The sequence below is a fragment of the Gadus chalcogrammus genome, chromosome 19, assembly GCF_026213295.1.
Source record: "Gadus chalcogrammus isolate NIFS_2021 chromosome 19, NIFS_Gcha_1.0, whole genome shotgun sequence".
Classification (NCBI taxonomy): Eukaryota; Metazoa; Chordata; class Actinopteri; order Gadiformes; family Gadidae; genus Gadus; species Gadus chalcogrammus.
Window position 1 is genome coordinate 3272541 of NC_079430.1, and position 20922 is coordinate 3293462.

At 47.4% G+C, this 20922-nt stretch overlaps 1 protein-coding gene across 1 annotated transcript in view; it reads right to left on the minus strand.

Annotated features, from left to right (window-relative positions):
- Window positions 1–20922, minus strand: part of shroom3 (shroom family member 3) — a 37456-nt gene that overhangs the window by 9292 nt on the left and 7242 nt on the right. The window contains exons 3-16 of the mRNA XM_056578946.1: window positions 20294–20488; window positions 17245–17297; window positions 16427–16619; window positions 14045–14197; window positions 5996–6127; window positions 5201–5670; window positions 4846–5080; window positions 4319–4368; window positions 3829–4192; window positions 2277–2736; window positions 1900–2033; window positions 1610–1756; window positions 360–769; window positions 18–269 (exon numbers count right to left, since the gene is read on the minus strand). Coding sequence (XP_056434921.1) covers window positions 18–269; window positions 360–769; window positions 1610–1756; window positions 1900–2033; window positions 2277–2736; window positions 3829–4192; window positions 4319–4368; window positions 4846–5080; window positions 5201–5670; window positions 5996–6127; window positions 14045–14197; window positions 16427–16619; window positions 17245–17297; window positions 20294–20488 — 3248 coding nt within the window. The remainder of the gene's footprint in view (window positions 1–17; window positions 270–359; window positions 770–1609; window positions 1757–1899; window positions 2034–2276; window positions 2737–3828; window positions 4193–4318; window positions 4369–4845; window positions 5081–5200; window positions 5671–5995; window positions 6128–14044; window positions 14198–16426; window positions 16620–17244; window positions 17298–20293; window positions 20489–20922) is intronic.

The window sequence follows — 20922 nt, forward strand, 5'->3', positions numbered from 1 at the left end:
TCTGTTGGTGAGTCCACCTGTCCGTCTCTCGGGGTCCGGCTGCAGGCAGCTGTGGGGTCTCTGAGGCCTGTCCAGCTCCCTCCTCTCGTTCCTCTTCCTCTGGATGTACTGGGCCAGCGCGTCCTGCTGGGCCTGACGTAGGGCTGGGGGGCGGGGCCCGGCGCTCTGGGGGCGGGGCCCAGTGCTCTGGGGGCGGGGCCCGTCCCCACACAGGCTGCCCCCGGGCGCCGCCCCCTCAAACAGCCGCCTGCGGTCCGCCACGCTGCTCTCTGGGGGGCAGGGAGGGGCGTGTAAGCGATCTGGAGGACTTCATGGTTCATCACTCATCACTGTGTATCAGTATATAAGCCCAGCCGTACCTCCCCTCCTGAAGAGGGCGCTGGTCTCGGGGTCCGACACCCCCACCTCGTGCAGGCTGTCCGGCTCTGAGTAGGACCTCTTCTTCTGCTGGACGCTGAGGCGCTTGCGGCCGCACACCCGGCCCAGCAGCGGGGGTCCGGCGGGGGCGGCGGCGGCGGCGGCGGGTCGGGCGGGGGGGCCCACGGTGTGCCTCTCCCTGGGGGTGTGAGGGGACGCGAGGGGCGGGGGGCCGGAGGAGGTCGGGACGGGGCACTGGGGTTTGGGTTTGGTCTTGGGACCCCTCTTCTCCAGGGAGAGGTAGCTGGTGGGGGGCAGGAGGCCACAGGAGGAGGAGCTGAGGTCCCTCCGTCTGAAGGAGGTGGAGCCCAGCACCCTGGACTGGGCGTCCTTCAGGGAGTCCCTGTAGGAGCTGGAGGGAGCAGGGGGGTCAGAGAGGGGCTGAGGGGTCCTACGTAAAGTACTGCCCTTATACGCATGCTGGGACAGAACCGACTCTCTGAAACCACTTTCTGCAGAAGTGTGGAAGAGTAGAACCAGTGAAGATATCTTCACTGGTTCTACTCTTCCACACTTTGTGACCGCTATTTCGTCAGAGCACACTTATGTAGCAGTGCTCTGCTATATAAAAAAATACACCTCATTTTTATGAAGCAGTGATCTCTTACTGGACATAGCGAGTTTGATGTTCCCCTGGCATGTTTGCAAAGAATTGCTATTGAACAAGGCTGGTTCACTGAATGTCCACTCACCCCCATGTCTAGACTGTCCACTCACCCCCATGTCTAGACTGTCCACTCACCCCCATGTCTAGACTGTCCACTCACCCCCATGTCTAGACTGTCCACTCACCCCCATGTCTAGACTGTCCACTCACCCCCATGTCTAGACTGTCCACTCACCCCCATGTCTAGACTGTCCACTCACCCCAATGTCTAGACTGTCCACTCACCCCCATGTCTAGACTGTCCACTAACCCCAATGTCTAGACTGTCCCCTAACCCCCATGTCTTGACTGTCCACTCACCCCCATGTCTAGACTGTCCACTCACCCCCATGTCTAGACTGTCCACTAACCCCAATGTCTAGACTGTCCCCTAACCCCCATGTCTTGACTGTCCACTCACCCCCAGGTCTTGCCTGTACACTGAGCCTCATGTCCTGTCCACTTCCTCCCCATGTCCTCTCCACTAACCCCCATACCCTGTCCTGTCCACCCACCCCCAGGTCCTGTGCAGGAGGCTCCTCTCACCTGCTGAAGGCGTGGTCTAGGTGGGGGAGGGTGTGTGGGGGCTGTCCAGCAGCACAGAGGGGCTGATGGCTCTCTTCTGGGGGGGGCTCTCTCAGGTGGAAGGTGCTGCGGCTCCTCAGCAGCACTGAGCTGGGGTCAACTTGGCCCCTGGACACAAGAGGTGGAGGTCAGGGTTGAGCGATGAGCGGTCAGTGACACAGAGTACAGGCACCAATGGACTGTGTTACTGTACTGGTCTACCTGTACCACCTGTGCTGGTCAACCTGTGTTACTGTACTGGTCTGTCCTACCTGAGTGGTGGTGGGTCACTGCTCCGCCCCCTGTAGCTCATGGTGCGGTGGGCTTTGGAGCCGCTCCTCTCCAACATGTTCCGGAGGTCCTCTGCTCCACAGGGGGAGCTCCTCCCACTCTGACCCGGCTCATTCTGGACCAGGTGAGACAGGGAGAAGGCCATCATCATGCCGAAATAGTTAACATCATGCTAGCATTAGCCACATGTGAGAGTTAGCAAATTGTTAGCATTACATATTTCTTAGCTAACGTCCAATGTCAGTGTCAGAAATGTGTAAACTATCTGTTAGCAACATGCTACCAACATGCTAGCTAGCTATACAGTGTGGACAGTGTGAGCCCATGATACAACATGATAGCCTCAGTGCTGCTGTACCTTGAACTGCAGGCTGCAGCTGCGGCTGCTGAGGCTACGCTGCTTCACGCCGTGTTCCCGCCTCTCAAAGCGGCAAACCTTCTCCAGGACGGACAGGCTCACGCCGCTGTCCTGGCTACCACCGCTGTTGGCCTGGCTACCACCGCTGTTGGCCTGGCTACCACCGCTGTTGGCCTGGCTACCACCGCTGTTGGCATGGCTACCACCGCTGTTGGCATGGCTACCACCGCTGTTGGCATGGCTACCACCCTCCTGGCTACTGGCGGGGGTGAAAACGCTGTCAGAGCCGGCGCACCGCTGGACCTCTGCCAGCGCCATCTCCAGCCGGGTCAGGGGGGTCTCGTGCTGGTCCCAGGACGGGGGGGCCAGGGCGCTGGGCTGGGGGTATGATGATGTGTGGGGGGGGCGAGCAGGGGCCTGGCCCTGGGCGACCCTTGGGGAGACCGGAGGGTCTTCAGCCCTGATCCAGAGGAACAGGAGATAAGATGTAGGGTTAGGGTTATGTTAAGGTGAAAGATAAGATATAGAGTTAAAGGTAGAGGTATGTTAAGGAGAAAAACGAGATAACAAGTTAAAGATAGTCATGTTTAGGAGAAAGATAAGATCTAGGGTTACGGATAGAGGTAAGTTACAGAGAAAGATAAAATATAATATCAAGGTTATAGAGACGTCAGAGATAAAGATTTGATATCGAGGTAAAAGTTATGTTAGAGAGAAAGATAAGATTGACTAAAGGGTTAAGGTTAGACCTACGTTAGAGAGAAAGAGACGGTCTAGCTATAGGATTAGCGTTTTCTAAGAGACAAGGATTAAATATGATTCAGAGTTCAGGTAGGGTTAGGTGACTATATAATAGACCAAGTAAAAGTTCAGGTAGCCCAATTTCTTTACAGTAACTGTAAGAATGGCCAGGCATTGTATTTTGGGGCTATGGTTTTGTTTGCATAGCGAAAAAATAGAAAAGCGAACTGAAAGCAACTTGATCTCCTGCTCTTTATCACCAAGCTCTCTAAAGGGCAAGGGAACCCTCCCATAACCATCGGGGAGAAACACAGAGGAGGTGACTGTCAGGTGACTGAGTGAGCATGAGTCAGCTGAACCAAGGGATGGTTGTATGGTAGGTTAGCATAGAGCTAGTTGGATGATTGGTTATGGTTGAGCCGGTTGGATAATAGGTTAGCATGGAGCCGGTTGGATGACAGGTTAGCATGGAGCTAGTTGGATGATAGGTTAGCATGGAGCTAGTTGGATGAAAGGTTAGCATGGAGCTAGTTGGATGATAGGTTAGATTAGTAAGATGTAGGGTTAAGGTTAGAGGAAAAAATAAATGAGACAAATATGAGAGACAAAGATAGATCTAAAGTAAAGATAAGGGGACGATATATAGATAAGATGAGATAGATAAATTAGGGTCTGTGGGTATTTTATGTTCTCACTTTCGAAATACATTTTAATCTATAATTCTTTCATGTATGTTTCGAGATTCCAGAATAGCGTTGAGATATTTGCCTATCCTAGACGCCAACAGAGTGGGCTGAGGACGCGCCCCTACCTGTCTGCCCCCTGCAGCGTCCTCCTGAGGGGACCGGACGAAGACGAGGAGGAAGAGGAGGAGGAGGAGGACAGGTGGGGGGGTGCGGCAGGACCCAGGCTGCTCTGGAGCCCGTTCTCCCTGCCCCTCCATCCCTCCTCCTCCTCCCCCCCCCCGCTCCGTGCCCCCCCGCCCTGCTGGAGCTGATGGAGGGGGTCCCTGGCCCCCGCGGCCGGGGGGCCCTGGCTGTAGGGGAGGGGTACGGGGCTGGTGCCGGGGGCCCCGGGCAGGCCCCCCCCCTGGCGAGGCCTGGGCGTGGGGCTGCTCTCGGGGCTCTTCTCCACCACGGTGTGCAGCTGGACGTCGGCGGCGTACGAGCCTTTGGCTGGAAGCAGCCACCACGGGTTAGCTAGCGGAACAGCACTGGAGGGCCACCAGGGGGAGCCGGTGGGAGAACAGCATAACCATGAACATGATTTAAACTAGAGAGGAAGACAAGCAGAGCGTTTACCTGGAGCGACAGAGCCACTGGAGTGATGCCAGGAGCCTTTATGTAGCGACCTGAAGAACACACGTTAAATATAGATCAATATAGATAGATGGAGCTACCATCCATACAGACATAGGTATAGTTATAGATAGATATAGACATAGATAGATAAACGTTCACTCCCACCCTTAGTGAGTGCGGTCCAGACTAGATCAGGAGATAATCAGGAGACAGTAAGATAATATGAATACATACAAAAATAGAAAGAGGTATGTATTATATATAGAGGTATGTATAACATATAGAGGTATATATAGAGGTATAATATATAAAGGTATGTATAATATATAGAGGTATATATAATATCTAGAGGTATATATAATATCTAGAGATATATAATATAGAGTGGTTTAGATAATATATAGAGGTTTAGATAATATATAAAGGTATATATAATATCTAGAGGTATACATAATATATAGCGGTTAATATAATATATATAGGTATAGATAATATCTAGAGGTGTATATGTAAACATGGCGGCCCACCGTAGGGAGCGGCCGTGCTCGAGGCTGGACCAGGAGCTGGGTCTCTCGTGGGTTTTGGTGGCCCGGTAGCTGTCACTGCGGTGGGGGGGGGCCGGGGCCTCCTTCAGGGGGTCTGAGGAGCTGGGGCCGGCCGTCGGACCCCAGATAGGCCCAACGCTGTGGCGCTTCGACCCGTGGACCCCGCCACTGCTACCACTACTGCAGTTGCCATGGTAACAGACCCCGCCCCCAGATTCTGCCACCAACACAGGAAGGACAGGCTCTTACACAGGAAGGGACATCATGATCTGACACAGGAAGTGACATACTCTTGCATGTGCCGGACGTGTTTGAGTCAATCCATTTCATCACCTACCTATCTTCACCACGCCCCTATCCTGGGATAGGCTGTTGCCTAGCGACGCAGCAGAGGTGAGCTCCGAGCGCATGAAGCCTGCGTGGCCATGGGGACACTCCCCCTCCCTCCCCCGCTGGGAGACACTCTCCAGGGAGTAGCGTCCCTCCCCCTCCCTCCCCCGGGGGGAGACACTCTCCAGGGAGTAGCGTCCCTCCCCCTCCCTCCCCCGGGGGGAAACACTCTCCAGGGAGTAGCGTCCCTCCCCCTCCCTCCCCCGGGGGGAGACACTCTCCAGGGAGTAGCGTCCCTCCCCCTCCCTCCCCCGGGGGGAGACACTCTCCAGGGAGTAGCAGCGCTCGGAGCTGAGCGAGGGGGCGGAGGCCAGGTAGTCGGGGATGCTAGAGGAGGTGGAGAAGGAGGAGTAGGCCGAGTCCCTCTTGCTGTGCAGGAGGTCCATGCTGTGGGAGGACCTGGGGAGAACCAGAGGGGGGGGAGGCCTTGAGTCAACACACCACAGCCTCCAGAGAGGGTGGACGGAAGGATGGATCCACTCATTAATGATTTCATTAATGAATAGATGGATGGGAGGACAGATGACTGAAGAAATTAATGCATGATTGGATGAATAGATGAACTACTGACTGAATGGACAATGATGATTGAGTTAATGAATGGAAGAATGAACAGGTAAATGAACAAACTAATCATGGATGAATGGATGAACAAAAGGATGGTTTTGACCTGGTGGATGGATGCGGGGGGGCGGGTTGGTGTTCCCTGTGGTCATGGGGGTCGAGGGGGGGGTCCCGGGGTCCAGCCCGGCTCTGGGGGGGGGGCGGGGCGTCCAGGCTGTCCAGACTCTCCCGGGAGCTGTACTGCTCTGGACTCCTCCTCAGGTAGCTGAACCCAGAGTCCCACCCAGCAGACAGGTCTGTGGTGGACACACTGAGGGGCACACAGGGAGTGGACAGGGAGGCAGGCAGACAGGCAGGCAGACAGACAGATAGACAAACAGACGGACAGACAGGCAGGGAGTCAGACCGGTAGACAGACAGGCAGAGAGACAGGTAGGTAAACAGACAGGCAGACAGAGAATCACAGAATGGCAGACGGACAGACAGACAGACAGACAGACAGACAGACAGACAGACAGACAGACAGACAGACAGACAGACAGACAGACAGACAGACAGACAGACAGACAGACAGACAGAGATATTGGTGTCATTACTGTATTAGATAACAGTTCATGGTAATCTGTGTGTCTAGATCACAGGATGAGTCTCTTTCTCTCAGTTCAGCATCTATAAACATTCATCGGCAAGACAAGAACAGAAAACGTCAATTATATATTCAGTGTTATACCACAGTGTTGTCAAATACATGATTGTGATTGGTCACCAATGTTCCAGATGACAGATGTGTGTATTATTGTCCAGGAACGGGCTTCTCTGCCCCGTCAAAGTTCTAAAATAATGCGCTGCAAATCAAATGGTAACTAAATGGACTACATTTATACAGCACTTTTCTAACTAGTTGCACTCAAAAGGCTTTACGACAATAAAATAAACCTAACATTCACCCATTCCCACTCTACCTCCTGAGCTACATGCCGCCCCCAAATCAACATTATCAACAATGGTCCAAAAAGACTGTACACCAGATGTTACCATGACAACAGTAAGATCACCGCCTTAATACCCTGCGATATAATGTGTTCATTTCAGCTGACTGTTATAAACCAACAACGCAGTAGATGAAAGTAACGGATATCTTACCATGGTTGGTAACTGAGGTATGAGTAGTACTGTTTTCTCCAAAAACTTGATAGCCAAGAATTGTTCATTCCTTACATAATTAATAGCTACAATAAAGACTTTAAGGAGCAGGTTTTATGATTGGATTCAGACTTTTCCATATGCTCTTCTGAATGAAGGACTGGTATATGAATCCTGTGTCTGGATCGCGTTATCAACAGATTGTTTAGTAGCTGATGATATAGCGCTTCTATTTCTGACCATGACCTATGACGGTCTGCCTTTATCAGAGCTCTGGGAACAGGATCCAAGGAGGGTGGGTTGCAACTTATAATGTAATAAAGACTCATAATGTAATAACGGCTCATAATGTAATAATTTCAATGTAATAAAAGTTCATAATGTAATAATCGGCTCATAATGTAATAAAATCACGGACGCATAATGTAATAAGGGCTTTGCGCATAATGTAATACTGTAATAGCTTATTACATTAAGAACCTTATTGATACCGCTCATAATGTTATAACAGTTCATAATGTAATAATAGCACATAGGCCTATAGTGAGAAAAGTGTTGCATTATGATAATTTAACCTCTCAAACAAAGCTGCAAGTAAAAGCAAAAGGCATGGGCATGGTGCATTAGTAAACTAAATTTGTGAAACCAAGTATTATTTAATAGTAGAGCTGTCAGTTAAACACGTTATTAACGGCGTTAACGCAAACCAATTTTAACGGCGTTAAAAAATGTATCGCGCGATTAACGCAATTATTTTATTTAAAAAAAAAAAAAAAAAAAAAATATTTGGCTCAAAACAAAGAAGCAGTAGCATGACTGCTTTGTTAAAATGACATTTGTTCAAAGCAGTCGTTTAATTTTACTATAGGCTCTTTTTTTGTATCGTCCTGTTTTGATCAGTATATGCCAATGTTGTTATCAATAAAAAATCATATGCACTTCACCATGTTGATAAGAGAATTAAAATTAGAAGAATTCTGGGACAAAAAAATCAAGGGATATTTAGCATAGAAAAATAATTTGAGATTAATCGCGATTAATCACGAGTTAACTATGACATTAATGCGATTAATCACGATTAAATATTTTAATCGCTTGACAGCTCTATTTAATAGTAATTGCACTCTCACATTTTATTGATGTGAACTAACAGTTGAGCCACTAGTTGGGATTCTGAGAACGCCGTGCTCACTTCTGATGTGACTTTTGCAGGTAAGCAGCCCTATTTGTGACCTTTAAAGTTAAATTAATATATTTTTTAAACTAAGCCATACACTTTAGAGCTGTCAGTTAAACGCGTTATTAACGGCGTTAACGCAAACAATTTCAACGGCGTTAATTTTTGTTAACGCGCGATTAACGCACATTATTATTAAAAAAAATAATTAAAAAAGTTTTTTTTTTGTTGTTTTTTTTGGGCTCAAAACAAAGAAGCAGTAGCCTGACTGCTATGTTCAAGGCATATCTTTGTATGTTCATCGTTTAATTGCATTATAGGCTTTTTTTTTGTACCGTCCTGTTTTGATCAGTATATGCCAATGTTGTTATCAATAAAAAAACATTTGCACAAGGCAAGCCGATGCACTTCTCCATGTTGATAAGAGCATTAAAATGAGAAAAATTAATGGGACAAAGAATTCAAGGGATATTTAGCATAGAAAAAATATATATGATTAATCGCGATTAATCGTGAGTTAACTATGGCATTAATGCGATTAATCGTGATTAAATATTTGAATCGCTTGACAGCCCTAGTATTAAGATGTTTGTAGGATAATGTGTATGTTTAATCTAGCAGCAATTTCTTGTGTTTTAGCTAGCAGCTATTTCTTGAGTTTTAGCTAGCACTCAGCTATTTCTTGTGTTTTAGCTAGCAGCTATTTCTTGTGTATTAAGATGTTTGTTAGAATAGTGTTGTATGTTTTAGCTGGGGCGGCAATAGCTCAGTCCGTAGGGACTTGGCTAGGGGACTTAAACGTCGCCGATTCAAGTCCCACTTGGACCATAAAAGTATGATGTGGACTGGCGGTTGAGAAGACGTTTTGTTATCAAATTATTTGTAGGGGTACCCAACATCCTAAAATGTATGTACATAAATGATTTGTTAAAAATAAATATTTACATCTAGTGCTATATTCAGCATCTAGTGATGCTGAATATAAAGAGTTTCTGCATACCCACCTCAATGTCTACTGATTCAGTGAATTTTGTTTTATTCACAGAAAAGGAACAATGAAACTGGGCATGACAATCTTGGTCCTATTCACACTGGCCCTTATTGGTTACTGACATTCAAGGCCATGGAAGTTGAGAAATGGATGATGAGACATATGATGTCATTGTTAAAGCACTGAGAGGAGAATTTTGCATTCCTGTTAAAGAAAGGGCAAGGGTCCAACGCGCTGCCCTTGTTCGTCTCTGGAGGAATAAGCACTTGTTTGGGCTATTGGAAGACAGCAAGTCGTTGATATACGATTGGAAATTGGCGGCAAAAAAGACAAGCTTTAAAGGCATTGTGAAGAAAGGGCTTGAAGAGACCAAGGGTTGTGGTGCCAGAAAACTTAACGTATACCTGAAGGATAAGTATTCCGGCATCAGTACACAAAATGTGCAAAAGGTATTGGACAGGTCCAGGCGCTATCAACTTTCAAAACAAGGCCATTCCCAAGCCGATCAGGGCTAAAACAGTTCAAGAGCGTCATCAAATCGACCTTCTCGACACGGGGAGATGGGCTGTCAAGCATAGAAACGTTAGATATAGGTACATTCTAACCATCCTTGATGTGTGTAGCAGATACATATGGCTGCGCCCTCTAGAGAGCAAAGAGATTGCTAAACATCTCATGGAAATCTACACTGAACATGGCCCACCCAACATTTTGCAGCATGATCAGGGCAAAGAATTCAAAGGTGCAGTCCAGAAGCTGATGGAATCATATCAGGTCAAAGTCATTCAGAGCTCTCCATACCACCCCCAGAGCCAAGGTAAAGTTGAGAGAACACACCAGGTGCTACGTCGAAAAATCATGTATGACTTTGTGAATTTCAAACGAGGAGGCCTTAACTAGGCAGCAAATATGCCAAATTATGCAAGAGTTATGAATCTGGACAAAAAAGAGGTTCTCAGCTGGATGTCTCCATTTGAAGTGTATCATGGGCGGAAGAATAACATCAGGACTCTTCACTTATCCTGCAATACAGGTGATGCTAGCACCGGCTCAGTTTCTGATGCAGTTCCTGAAGACTTTGAACAGAACATGAGTAAGTTTGAGCAAAACCGCAGGAAGATACGAAGGAGGGCATTAAAGGCTACGGAGCGTTGCATGAAATGTATGACTAAATCAAGGGGAAATCCACCACCATCAGTTTACAACTTACAGGACAAAGTGTTGGTGAGGGTCAGCACAGGTCCCAGATTTTCAAAACGATACACTGTGATACCAGGTATAGTTGTCAAAAGAAATGCAGATCTGTCAAAATACAAAGTCAAGTTCCGAATGCTAGGCAACCCCGGACATCAACATATCAAAATGTGATGTGACAAGTATCACAAGGGAGCGGGAGAAGCAGCGTTCTGAGCACAAGGCCAGAAAACATCAACACATACAGTTGTTACAGCCCATCATGGACCCATGGAATGAGGTTAGAATCCTTTGGATCACTAGGTTTCAGGACTCGTTTGGACCCTAATTCAGATGGCAGCTGCCTATTTGGTGCCATGGTTGACCAACTCGCCTCACTTGGAATTTTTCGGTCTGCAACATCTTTAAGGCAAGAAATTGTATCAGACCAAATGCTTCACCCACATGCCATGAATGGAATACATCTTTCTAATTTTGTGGAAGGGCAATGGCATGAGTGGTACAAATGGTGATCATTTGACTCTACAAAGAACATCAACCATATTCAATGCACAGTTTATGATTGTGTCAACGCTTGGAGTTGAGGCAACAGCAATAGTATCCCCACATGTTCACTACGATGAAAGTCTGCCATTGCTGATTCTAGGCCATTTTGCTGAAGGTTGTGGGGACCATTATGTTAGTCTTGATGGACCAGTCAGACCATTCATTCAAAGAATTCAGAGAGCATAGAAGCAGAGGGTGCTTCTTTATAATACTGGCTCTGATGCTGTCCCTGACTCTGACCACCATTCAAACCCTGACTCTGACCATCACTCTGACCCCAACAATTACCCTCCTGGAGTTTCAAGTGATGTCCTACATGGTGACTCATGTGATGACCCTCCTGGAAATTCCAATGATGTCCTACATGGTGACTCATGTGATGTTCCTTATGGTGATCCCAATGATGTCCTACATGGTGACTCATGTGATGTTCCTTATGGTGATCCCAGTGATGTCCTACATGGTGACTCATGTGATGTTCCTTATGGTGATCCCAGTGATGTCCTACATGGTGACTCATGTGATGTTCCTTATGGTGATCCCAATGATGTCCTACATGGTGACTCATGTGATGTTCCTTATGGTGATCCCAATGATGTCCTACATGGTGACTCATGTGATGTTCCTTATGGTGATCCCAGTGATGTCCTACATGGTGACTCATGTGATGTTCCTTATGGTGATCCCAGTGATGTCCTACATGGTGACTCATGTGATGATCCTTATGGTGGTCCTAATGATGTCCTACATGGTGACTCATGTGATGTTCCTTATGGTGATCCAAATGATGTCCTACATGGTGACTCATGTGATGTTCCTTATGGTGATCCTAATGATGTCCTACATGGTGACTCATGTGATGTTCCTTATGGTGATCCTAATGATGTCCTACATGGTGACTCATGTGATGTTCCTTATGGTGATCCCAATGATGTCCTACATGGTGACTCATGTGATGTTCCTTATGGTGATCCCAGTGATGTCCTACATGGTGACTCATGTGATGTTCCTTATGGTGATCCCAATGATGTCCTACATGGTGACTCATGTGATGTTCCTTATGGTGATCCCAGTGATGTCCTACATGGTGACCTCCACACTGTCCGGTACACTGACCCTGATACTGTTCCTTCTGCATGTCCTACAGTGCCAAAACATATCTTCCCTGCTGACCCTGACCTCATTGCTAGCCCTAATTTGCCTTTGATTGTACTGTCAACCATTATCCAGTATTGCCTGTTGATGGATATGACAATGCTGGGCACCTTCAACAGAGTTACCAACTTGTTCAGAGAGCTAACCCTGCCATACCTACCAAAAAAGTAGGTATTACACGTGATTCTTTGGTGGACTGTTAAAATATTGTGACGGATGGAGACTGCAGCATTAGTATTTGTAGGTTATATAAAGCAGCTGGTCGTGATTCGACATATATCCTTTGGATGGTTCCATATTAAAGACATTCATTGGAAGAAATAAAGTGATTTGAGTGATCACTGGCTCAGTCACTGACCGCTGACAAATCGAGCCCCCTTGAATTTATTTTGGATGGCAACTATAATTTATGATAATGTTTATAGGCATATTGTTTAGTTACATTTATTTGGACTTATATTTTTACTTTTGTTTCGTGACAGGCTGTGTTTACATTTAAAGAGCCTTTGAGCTGGTTCATGTTTTCTATGACATCCCTGTCTGTTCTAGACTCACATACTGTATATAGCTGGTATATATTGTGAGACTAATTTGATGTTCAGATCTCCAACGTTTTTGATATTTTTGTTATTGTTCAAAAGTTCCAAAATAAAATAAGTTTGAATTAACATGTTATGCTGCTTGTATCATGTATTTCAAGTAGTAGGAAAATAATGTTTAAAAGCCTTTATTAAATTGGCATTAAAGACCAACAAACTTTACTTTTTACAAGTACAATTTTAAATGTGTTTTCATTGCAGGAGTTATAAGTTATTGTAGCAAAGACCATTAAACTACCGGAACTACAGTTCCCCTCCTTCTACCCTAATCCAACCTCTTCTCCTGACAGCTTTTGAGTTTGTTATTGTAGCGCAACCTATGTACAAATCATAGTCAAACTCAAAAACAAACCTCCGCCCAAAAGCGCTTTAGTTGTCAGGGTTGTTGCCTTTATACCATGGATTTTACCTATGGAGGATGATGAGTTAAAGAATAGGGCTTCTCTTCCTTTTTATGAGGCCTGCCACTTATTGGGAGCGAGGTTCAGTATATTGCATCTAAGTTGGCCAATGCTCCAGCATGTTTGCAGAAATGTGTGATCTTGCTGAGAGACAGACACAGGTGAAAGCATTTCCTTCCACTCCTGCAGGGATGGCAGAAGTAAGAATTATGATAATGCAACACTTTTCTCACTATATGTGCTATTATTACATTATGAACTGTTATAACATTATGAGCGGTATCAATAGGGTCCTTAATGTAATAAGTTATTACAGTATTACATTATGCGCAAAGCCCTTATTCCGTTATGCGTCCGAGTCTTTATTACTTTATAAGTTGCCACAGGGTGAAAGAGTTCTGCACAACCCAACCTCCAGGCTCCTTATCTGGGTCTCTCTACCTCCTACCCTCTACCTCCTACCCTCTACCTCCTACCTCCTACCCTCTCCCCTCTCCCACCAAAGAGCCTGCCTTAAACACCGGTCCTGCACCCTGACGACAAGGTGAACAGCTCTAATGTTTGGTGAAACATTTTGAACAGTTGAATGCCTGGTAAAACAGTTGACCATATTTTGAAACAGTCTAATGTCTTTGTTGAAATATGCTAATGTTTCATTATGTGACCGGGAACAGTATGTAACCGTAGTTCACCACTGTATCAAGACAAGATAAATACACATGACTTTCTCCCTCTCCCTCCCTCCCTCCCTCCCTCCCTCCCTCTCTCTCTCTCTCTCTCTCTCTCTCTCTCTCTCTCTCTCTCCTCTCTCTCTCTCTCTCTCTCTCTCTCTCTCTCTCTCTCTCTCTCTCTCTCTCTCTCTCTCATCTCTCTCTCTCTCTCTCTCTCTCTCTCTCTCTCTCTCTCTCTCTCTCTCTCTCTCTCTCTCTCTCTCTCCTCTCTCTCTCTCTCTCTCTCTCTCTCTCTCTCTCTCTCTCTCTCTCTCTCTCTCTCTCTCTCTCTCTCTCTCTCTCTGACTGACCTGGTATGGTGGTGTTGGTACCCTTGGTGCCAGGGGGTGTGCAGGGCCCCCAGGCCCCCAGGACAGAGCTCCTCTAGCTGGGATGGATGCAGCCCACCCCCCCCTAGCTTGGTGGCGTGCCAGGAGTGTGGGCGGGAGGTGGGCTCACTGTGCCTGGGGGACACATAATCACAGATACATCTCAACACCAGGGGCTCCAAGCCGCCTTCATCACCAGAACCACTGCACTCACACATCTCTGAGTGCTCTGTGCATCGTCAGGAAAACCTTCTTGGATCCGCAGGTTTGATTCCCACCTGCTGTCTAAAGATGTTCCGATATAATTTTTCCCTTCCCGAAACTGATTCCTGAACTTGAGTATCGGCCGATACCGAGATCATTGTCGAGATCATTTAAAATCTATAGTTATAATAATAAATTTGTATTCTTGTAATCAAGCGTAAGTATCCATGTTTTTCCGAGGCGATAAGGCTCTTCAGAGATGACTCGTTTCATGTGATGGTATCGGATCGGCCCATAGACTTGGGTACTCGCAAGTCTATGCCTGCATCGGTATCGGAACAACTGTACTGCAGTGCTATGTGTCATTCTCTCTTTCTGTCTTCACTCCCTGTCCTTGCAGCCTTAAAAGATAATAATAATATTTAAAAATAAAAGAAAAGCGTTGGTTATATGATAAGAAAGCCGTTCAGGGACTGGAGTCCACTCCAACCTTAATTGAACAAGTTATATTTGTAACATTTCTGCAACAAAATATCTAAAAATAACTTGACCTTTTATATTTTTTCTCGTGTTGTACTACTAGATCATCCCAAATTTTCCAAACCAGAGAAATCTGCGGTTTTATTCACGGCCCGTTACATAACGTTACATTGGGTCTCATATGCCCTAACTTCAGGGACACACACTGAAAAAGAAATGAATGTTTCTCCTCACAGGCTATATTATTGCTCTCATCCGCGGAGCAATGATGATTGCTGTGCGTTAGTTATCTGCGCGCGAATCATTTTGGCTCGTGATTTTTGGCAGTGATATGCCGCCATCGGAAAATACTGTGTGTGTGGATGATGGCTGGGTGAAGCAGCCTCCCCCAGGAGTCAGATTGGACTGGGGCTGGGTGAACTACACACCAGTTACACATTGAGTAATCAGTGTGCACAGGTTCAACTGCTAATTGTAAAAAAAGCAGTATCCTGGTATTCTTAAACCAGCCATCCCCACACACACTCTCCTGCATGGCAGCGGAGGACCCTTGCCATTTTCAGTATCAAACCAGTGCAATAAACCAGATTCTTTACACCACCCCCCTGTGTTCTATGTTTGGAGGAGCTCAGAAAAGCCCCCTAGGTGATGTGTAGCATGGACCTCTGCTACACTGGCCAGTGCAGCAAAGGTCCACGCTGTTTGTGTGTGGAGATTAACCATGAACTGTTATAATGTTTGTCTACAAGAGAGTGACATAAGTGAGTGACACGTCACACATCAAATCACATTAATTTGATGTTCTACCTCACCCTCCTCCTCCTCTACCTCACCCTCCTCCACCTCTACCTCACCCTCCTCCACCTCTACCTCACCCTCCTTCCCCTTGACCTCACCCTCCTTCACCTCGACTTCACCCTCCTTCTCCTCTACCTCACACTCCTCTACCTCTACCTCACCCTCCGTCCCCTCTACCTCACCCTCCGTCCCCTCTGCCTCACCCTCCTCCACCTATACCTCACCCTCCTTTCTATCTACTACACGTTCAACAAATCTTTATAGCCACCTCGTATTCTTCAACAGCTCAAAATAGCCCATCTCAATTAACTGCATGGCAGTTGGAGTTCTTCTTCCTGGCAGGCATACAGGAAATGATGCCATCTGATAAACAGGAAGTGATGTTATCTGGTAAACAGAAGTCAGGGACATGGATGCCTTCACGTCCCTAAACAGCAAGATCCTGTGATGACCGGACAGGACTGGAATACCTCGACACACTATCACCTCAGTCAGATGAGTGCAGATTACCACCAGGATGGCAGACATGTTTGGGATATAAACATTACCAACTATAACCAACTTATTATCATAAAGTCAAACCACTTAGAACCATAAACTCTCATAACTGATGAACTATGTACAATGCATTATGAATCTGAATGATCATCAAAACTGATTACCAATAACCCCTGAGACTGAGCAGATGAACCATGAGCTCACCTGCTGGTGAACCTGAGTCTGAGCAGAAGATGAACCATGAGCTCACCTGCTGGTGAACCTGAGTCTGATCTGAAGATGAACCATGAGCTCACCTGCTGGTGAACCTGAGTCTGATCTGAAGATGAACCATGAGCTCACCTGCTGGTGAACCTGAGTCTGAGCAGAAGACCATGAGCTCACCTGCTGGTGAACCGGAGGACCTTGGAAAGGATTCCGGTTGCTAGGCGGTTGACACTGGTGACACTGGTTTCCGAGGGCGACCGACAGAGCGTTCGGTCGGAGCGGCCCAGATCAGGTTTCTTCTGCTTTTTACGGAGCCTTCTGCGGTACAGAGCCTCCAGGAGCTCCATGATGTGCTCTTTGATCTGGGCTCCTTAATCTGAGCCCGCTACTCAAATCCTTCAAAGCGTTAAAACTTTATCCTATCAATTCTGGAACTTATTTTCTCCGTTGTCCCGAAGAGCGACTTCAGGGCACGTTTAAATCATCACAAGTTGCATATTCTTCAACTTGGCTTTCCCATAACAGAATACCCCTTGGCAATCCAAAATTTTTGTATTTTCTAGACTTTATCATACAGTTATAAAAAACACTCTTTCTGACAGATTAACCTCTCTCTCTCTCTCTCTCTCTCTCTCTCTCTCTCTCTCTCTCTCTCTCTCTCTCTCTCTCTCTCTCTCTCTCTCTCTCTCTCTCTCTCTCTCTCTCTCTGTCTCTCGTCCAGTCGCCCCTCAGGACGTCCACAGACCCCGGGTTGATCAGCGCTTCTCTTCTCAGTAAATTTCTAAGTCTACCTCCTCAGCAAATTAAAAGCCGTCAAGTATATTCTCTGTCCTGCGTTGCGTCCTCCGCCTAGTCGTTCATAATCCGATCTCGGCTCCACCGCTCCTCTGGATCTACCAGAGCCTCCTCCTGCTCCACCTCACTGCTCCAAGGGGCGGAGGAGGAGCCGGAGGAGGGCTCCTTAGTGCTCATTAAGACCTCCCTGACCGTTAGACCAGAGTAAACATCCCATATCAGCGGTCTGAACAGAGAGGAGAGCGGGTGGCTGCTAGTGAAAGGAGTAACATTCAGTTCACCAGGTTAATAAAAAGATCAGACTGAAAAGATGAAAAGACTTTCAATAAATAAATAATTAAAAAATTGTTTTGGTTTGGTTATCCCGTGATGCAACATGTGGCAGTGGATAACAAAGGTCTCTCTCACTAGAGTTGGGTATTCATTCATAACCACACAGTCCCCTGACCTAGACAGGGAATATAACCCCTATCCCTGTAGTGTTAGTGCCTTGCTCTACCTACTGAGCTAGACAGGGAATATAACCCCTTAACCCTACTCTATTAATGCCTTGCTCTAACTACTGAACTACACAGGGAATAGAACGTCATAACCACTAGTAATAACCACCACCACTAGTGAGCATACCTCCCTCGGACGATTTTCAGCGAGCAGTTAATAGAGAGCTCTGATGGGCTTCCAGCATTAGCTTGGAGCATCAACCGCATTCCTCTTCCTCCTTATCTGTGACTTTACTGAAGAGTGCCCACGCCTCGGAACGTCTGACCGTACTTCCTATCAGCCCATCGACCGAGAGAGGTGAAGCCAACTAGGGAGGCCCCCCCATCTCCTCTTACTACTGAGCTACACAGGGAATAGAACCCTTAACCATACTCCATTAATGCCTTGCTCTAACTACTGAACTACACAGGGAATAGAATACACACACACACACACCCAGTAGGGTGGGTCCAAGCCATCCTGTCGCCGTGGGAACCCACTGGGCCAGGCCATAATAATCATCTCTCTCATCTCAAAGGAAACTGATAGGAGAGCGAGTTTGTGTGTGTGTGTGTGTGTGTGTGTGTGTGTGTGTGTGTGTGTGTGTGTGTGTGTGTGTGTGTGTGTGTGTGTGTGTGTGTGTGTGTGTGTGTGTGTGTGTGTGTGTGTGTGTGTTTGTGTGTGTGTGTGTGTGCGGGAGGGTGGTTTGAGTGTAATAAAGAAATGATCTACTTGTCAGAAGAATGTCATTATGGCTGAACTACACAAACATCTGCTGGAGAAGAGCGGGAAGAGAGCAGGAGAGAAGAGAGAGAAGAGAGAGAGAAGAGAGATAAGAGCGAGAGGAGAGGCGAGAGGAGAGGCGAGAGGAGAGGAGAGAGGAGAGGAGAGGAGAGAGGAGAGGAGAGGAATAAAAGGGTTTAAATAATGAAAGGAGGAAGAAGGTGAAAGAACTGAGTGGAAGAATGTGGAAGTGGTGTTTACGAGACAGTCTGTCCTCTTTAACCGCCCAATCCTATGGGACTCTGATGGCTTACTTCCTGTCTTTTGACCTATCAGAGCTCAGGGTGGTGTGGCTTCAATGACATCTGATAACACTGCATTCCTCAATGATACTGTATAAACAACTACACTATTCAGTTAAATATGAAGTCAATCACACAACAGAGACCTTGAACAAGACCAAACAAGACTCGCTGATGTCAAATGAGTCCACATTTAGGTCAACTGATAAATATAGATAGTTGAATATATATGTACAGACAGGTCTAACCCCACCCGCCTCAGCTCCACCTCCAGGTCTAACCCCACCCAGCTAAGCTCCACCTCCAGGTCTAACCCCACCCAGCTAAGCTCCACCTCCAGGTCTAACCCCACCCAGCTAAGCTCCACCTCCAGGTCTAACCCCACCCAGCTAAGCTCCACCTCCAGGTCTTACCCCACCCAGCTAAGCTCCACCTCCAGGTCTAACCCCACCCGGCTCAGCTCCAGCCCCTGCCCCACTCACTCATACAACTTGGTAGCACCAGTTCAGGTAGCATCTAGCCTGACGCCAAGTACAGGAAACCCTGCCTGTTCTACCAAGCCATAACCACAACCGCGGCCACTGAGGACCAGGTAATGTGATGAGGGGTGGGGGTCTGTCTGCTGTCTGTCAATCCGTGACAAACACACACACACACACACACACACACACACACAATGGAAGGATGTTGGCAGCGACCTCTTTCTGTGTGCATCTGCATCAGGCTGACGTCATCTCCCTACCTTCACACATCTACGCCTCCCCCATCTACGCCTCCCCTCCCGTCTACACCGCCCCCATCTACACTGCCCCCATCTACACCTCCCCCATCTACGCCTCCCCTCCCGTCTACACCGCCCCCATCTACACTGCCCCCATCTACACCTCCCCCATCTATAACTCCCCCATCCACACCTCGGTCTACACCTCCATCTACACCTCCATCTACACCTCCATCTACACCTCCCCCATCTACACCTCCATCTACACCTCCCCCATCTACACCACCATCTACACCACCATCTACACCTCCATCTACACCTCCCCCATCTACACCTCCATCTACACCACCATCTACACCACCATCTACACCACCATCTACACCTCCCTCTACACCTCCCCCATCTACACCTCCCCTAACAATCCACATCCACCTATCTTTTCTGCTTCCAAAATCGACTTCATTTACACCTCCTTTACACAGTGACTCACTACACCTCCTTTACAGTCACTACACCTCCTTTACATTCACTACACCTCCTTTACATTCACTACACCTGCTTTACATCCACCTCTGATCAGACTCCATGCCCCTAGAGGTTGTTCTGGAGAGCAGGTCATCCATGCCCAGATGCAGAGCAAGAGAACATCAAAGACCACGTAAACAAAACATAACACGATTTCCTGTTCGACAGGAAGAGGTTTTAGAGAACAAAACAGGATGACAGACAAAGAGACGACACAGGGACGAGATACCAGGAGGCACGACCTCACTCCATTCTCCTTTCTGACGCTGTCCTCCTGACTACTCAACTCCTCTCCTCCTCCCCTTCACCTCCTCACTTCCTCCTTCTAAACTCTCCTTTACTCCTCTCCTCCTCCCCTTCCCCTCCTCACCTCCTCCAGCTAACCTCCCCCCCTCCTCACCTCCTCAATACAGACTCACATAAACCAGTCGTGGAAAATAAAGGTTTAGATCACAACCATTTGTTATTTATAATGCGGTCCAGGGTGTGTCCTCCTACCTGGTATTGGTGCATAACTGGACCGCTCTGGTCGCAGCCTGGTCTGTGTGCTGAGCAGGAGGAGGAGGAGGAGGAGGAGGAGGAGGAGGAGGAGGAGGAGGAGGAGGACCAGGACCAGGACCAGGAGGAGGAGTAATGAAATGGGGTGCAGGTGCCGAATCCCAATCTTCCAGAGAGGACAGAGGTGCACTCTCCCTGGATGGTGAGGAACACAGTGACTGAATGAGTGAGTGAGTGAGTAACTGACTGATTGACTGACTGACTGACTGACTGAATGACTGTGTGTGGCGGTGTCGTGGGAATCTTCCCACAGTCATCAAACCAGTCTCGTTGGTTCATGCCGTTGTCCATTAAAACAACAAATGCCCTGCAAGTGCCCAGAAGCAGTATTCAGTAAGCCAGTCAAAAGTGTGCGTTACACATGGACAGCTTCAACTGTTGTCAGCCAAGATATTACAAAATTGACTTTTAACACATTTGTGAACTTTTTCGCCAAAAGCAACACTGTCCACTACCTTGGATAGAACCCTACCCTAGGCCATCAGCATTGACCTCAGGTCCAGCTCCATCTCCAGGTCTGACCCCCTATCGATACTCGGTATTGGCCCGAGTATCGATACGTACCCAAA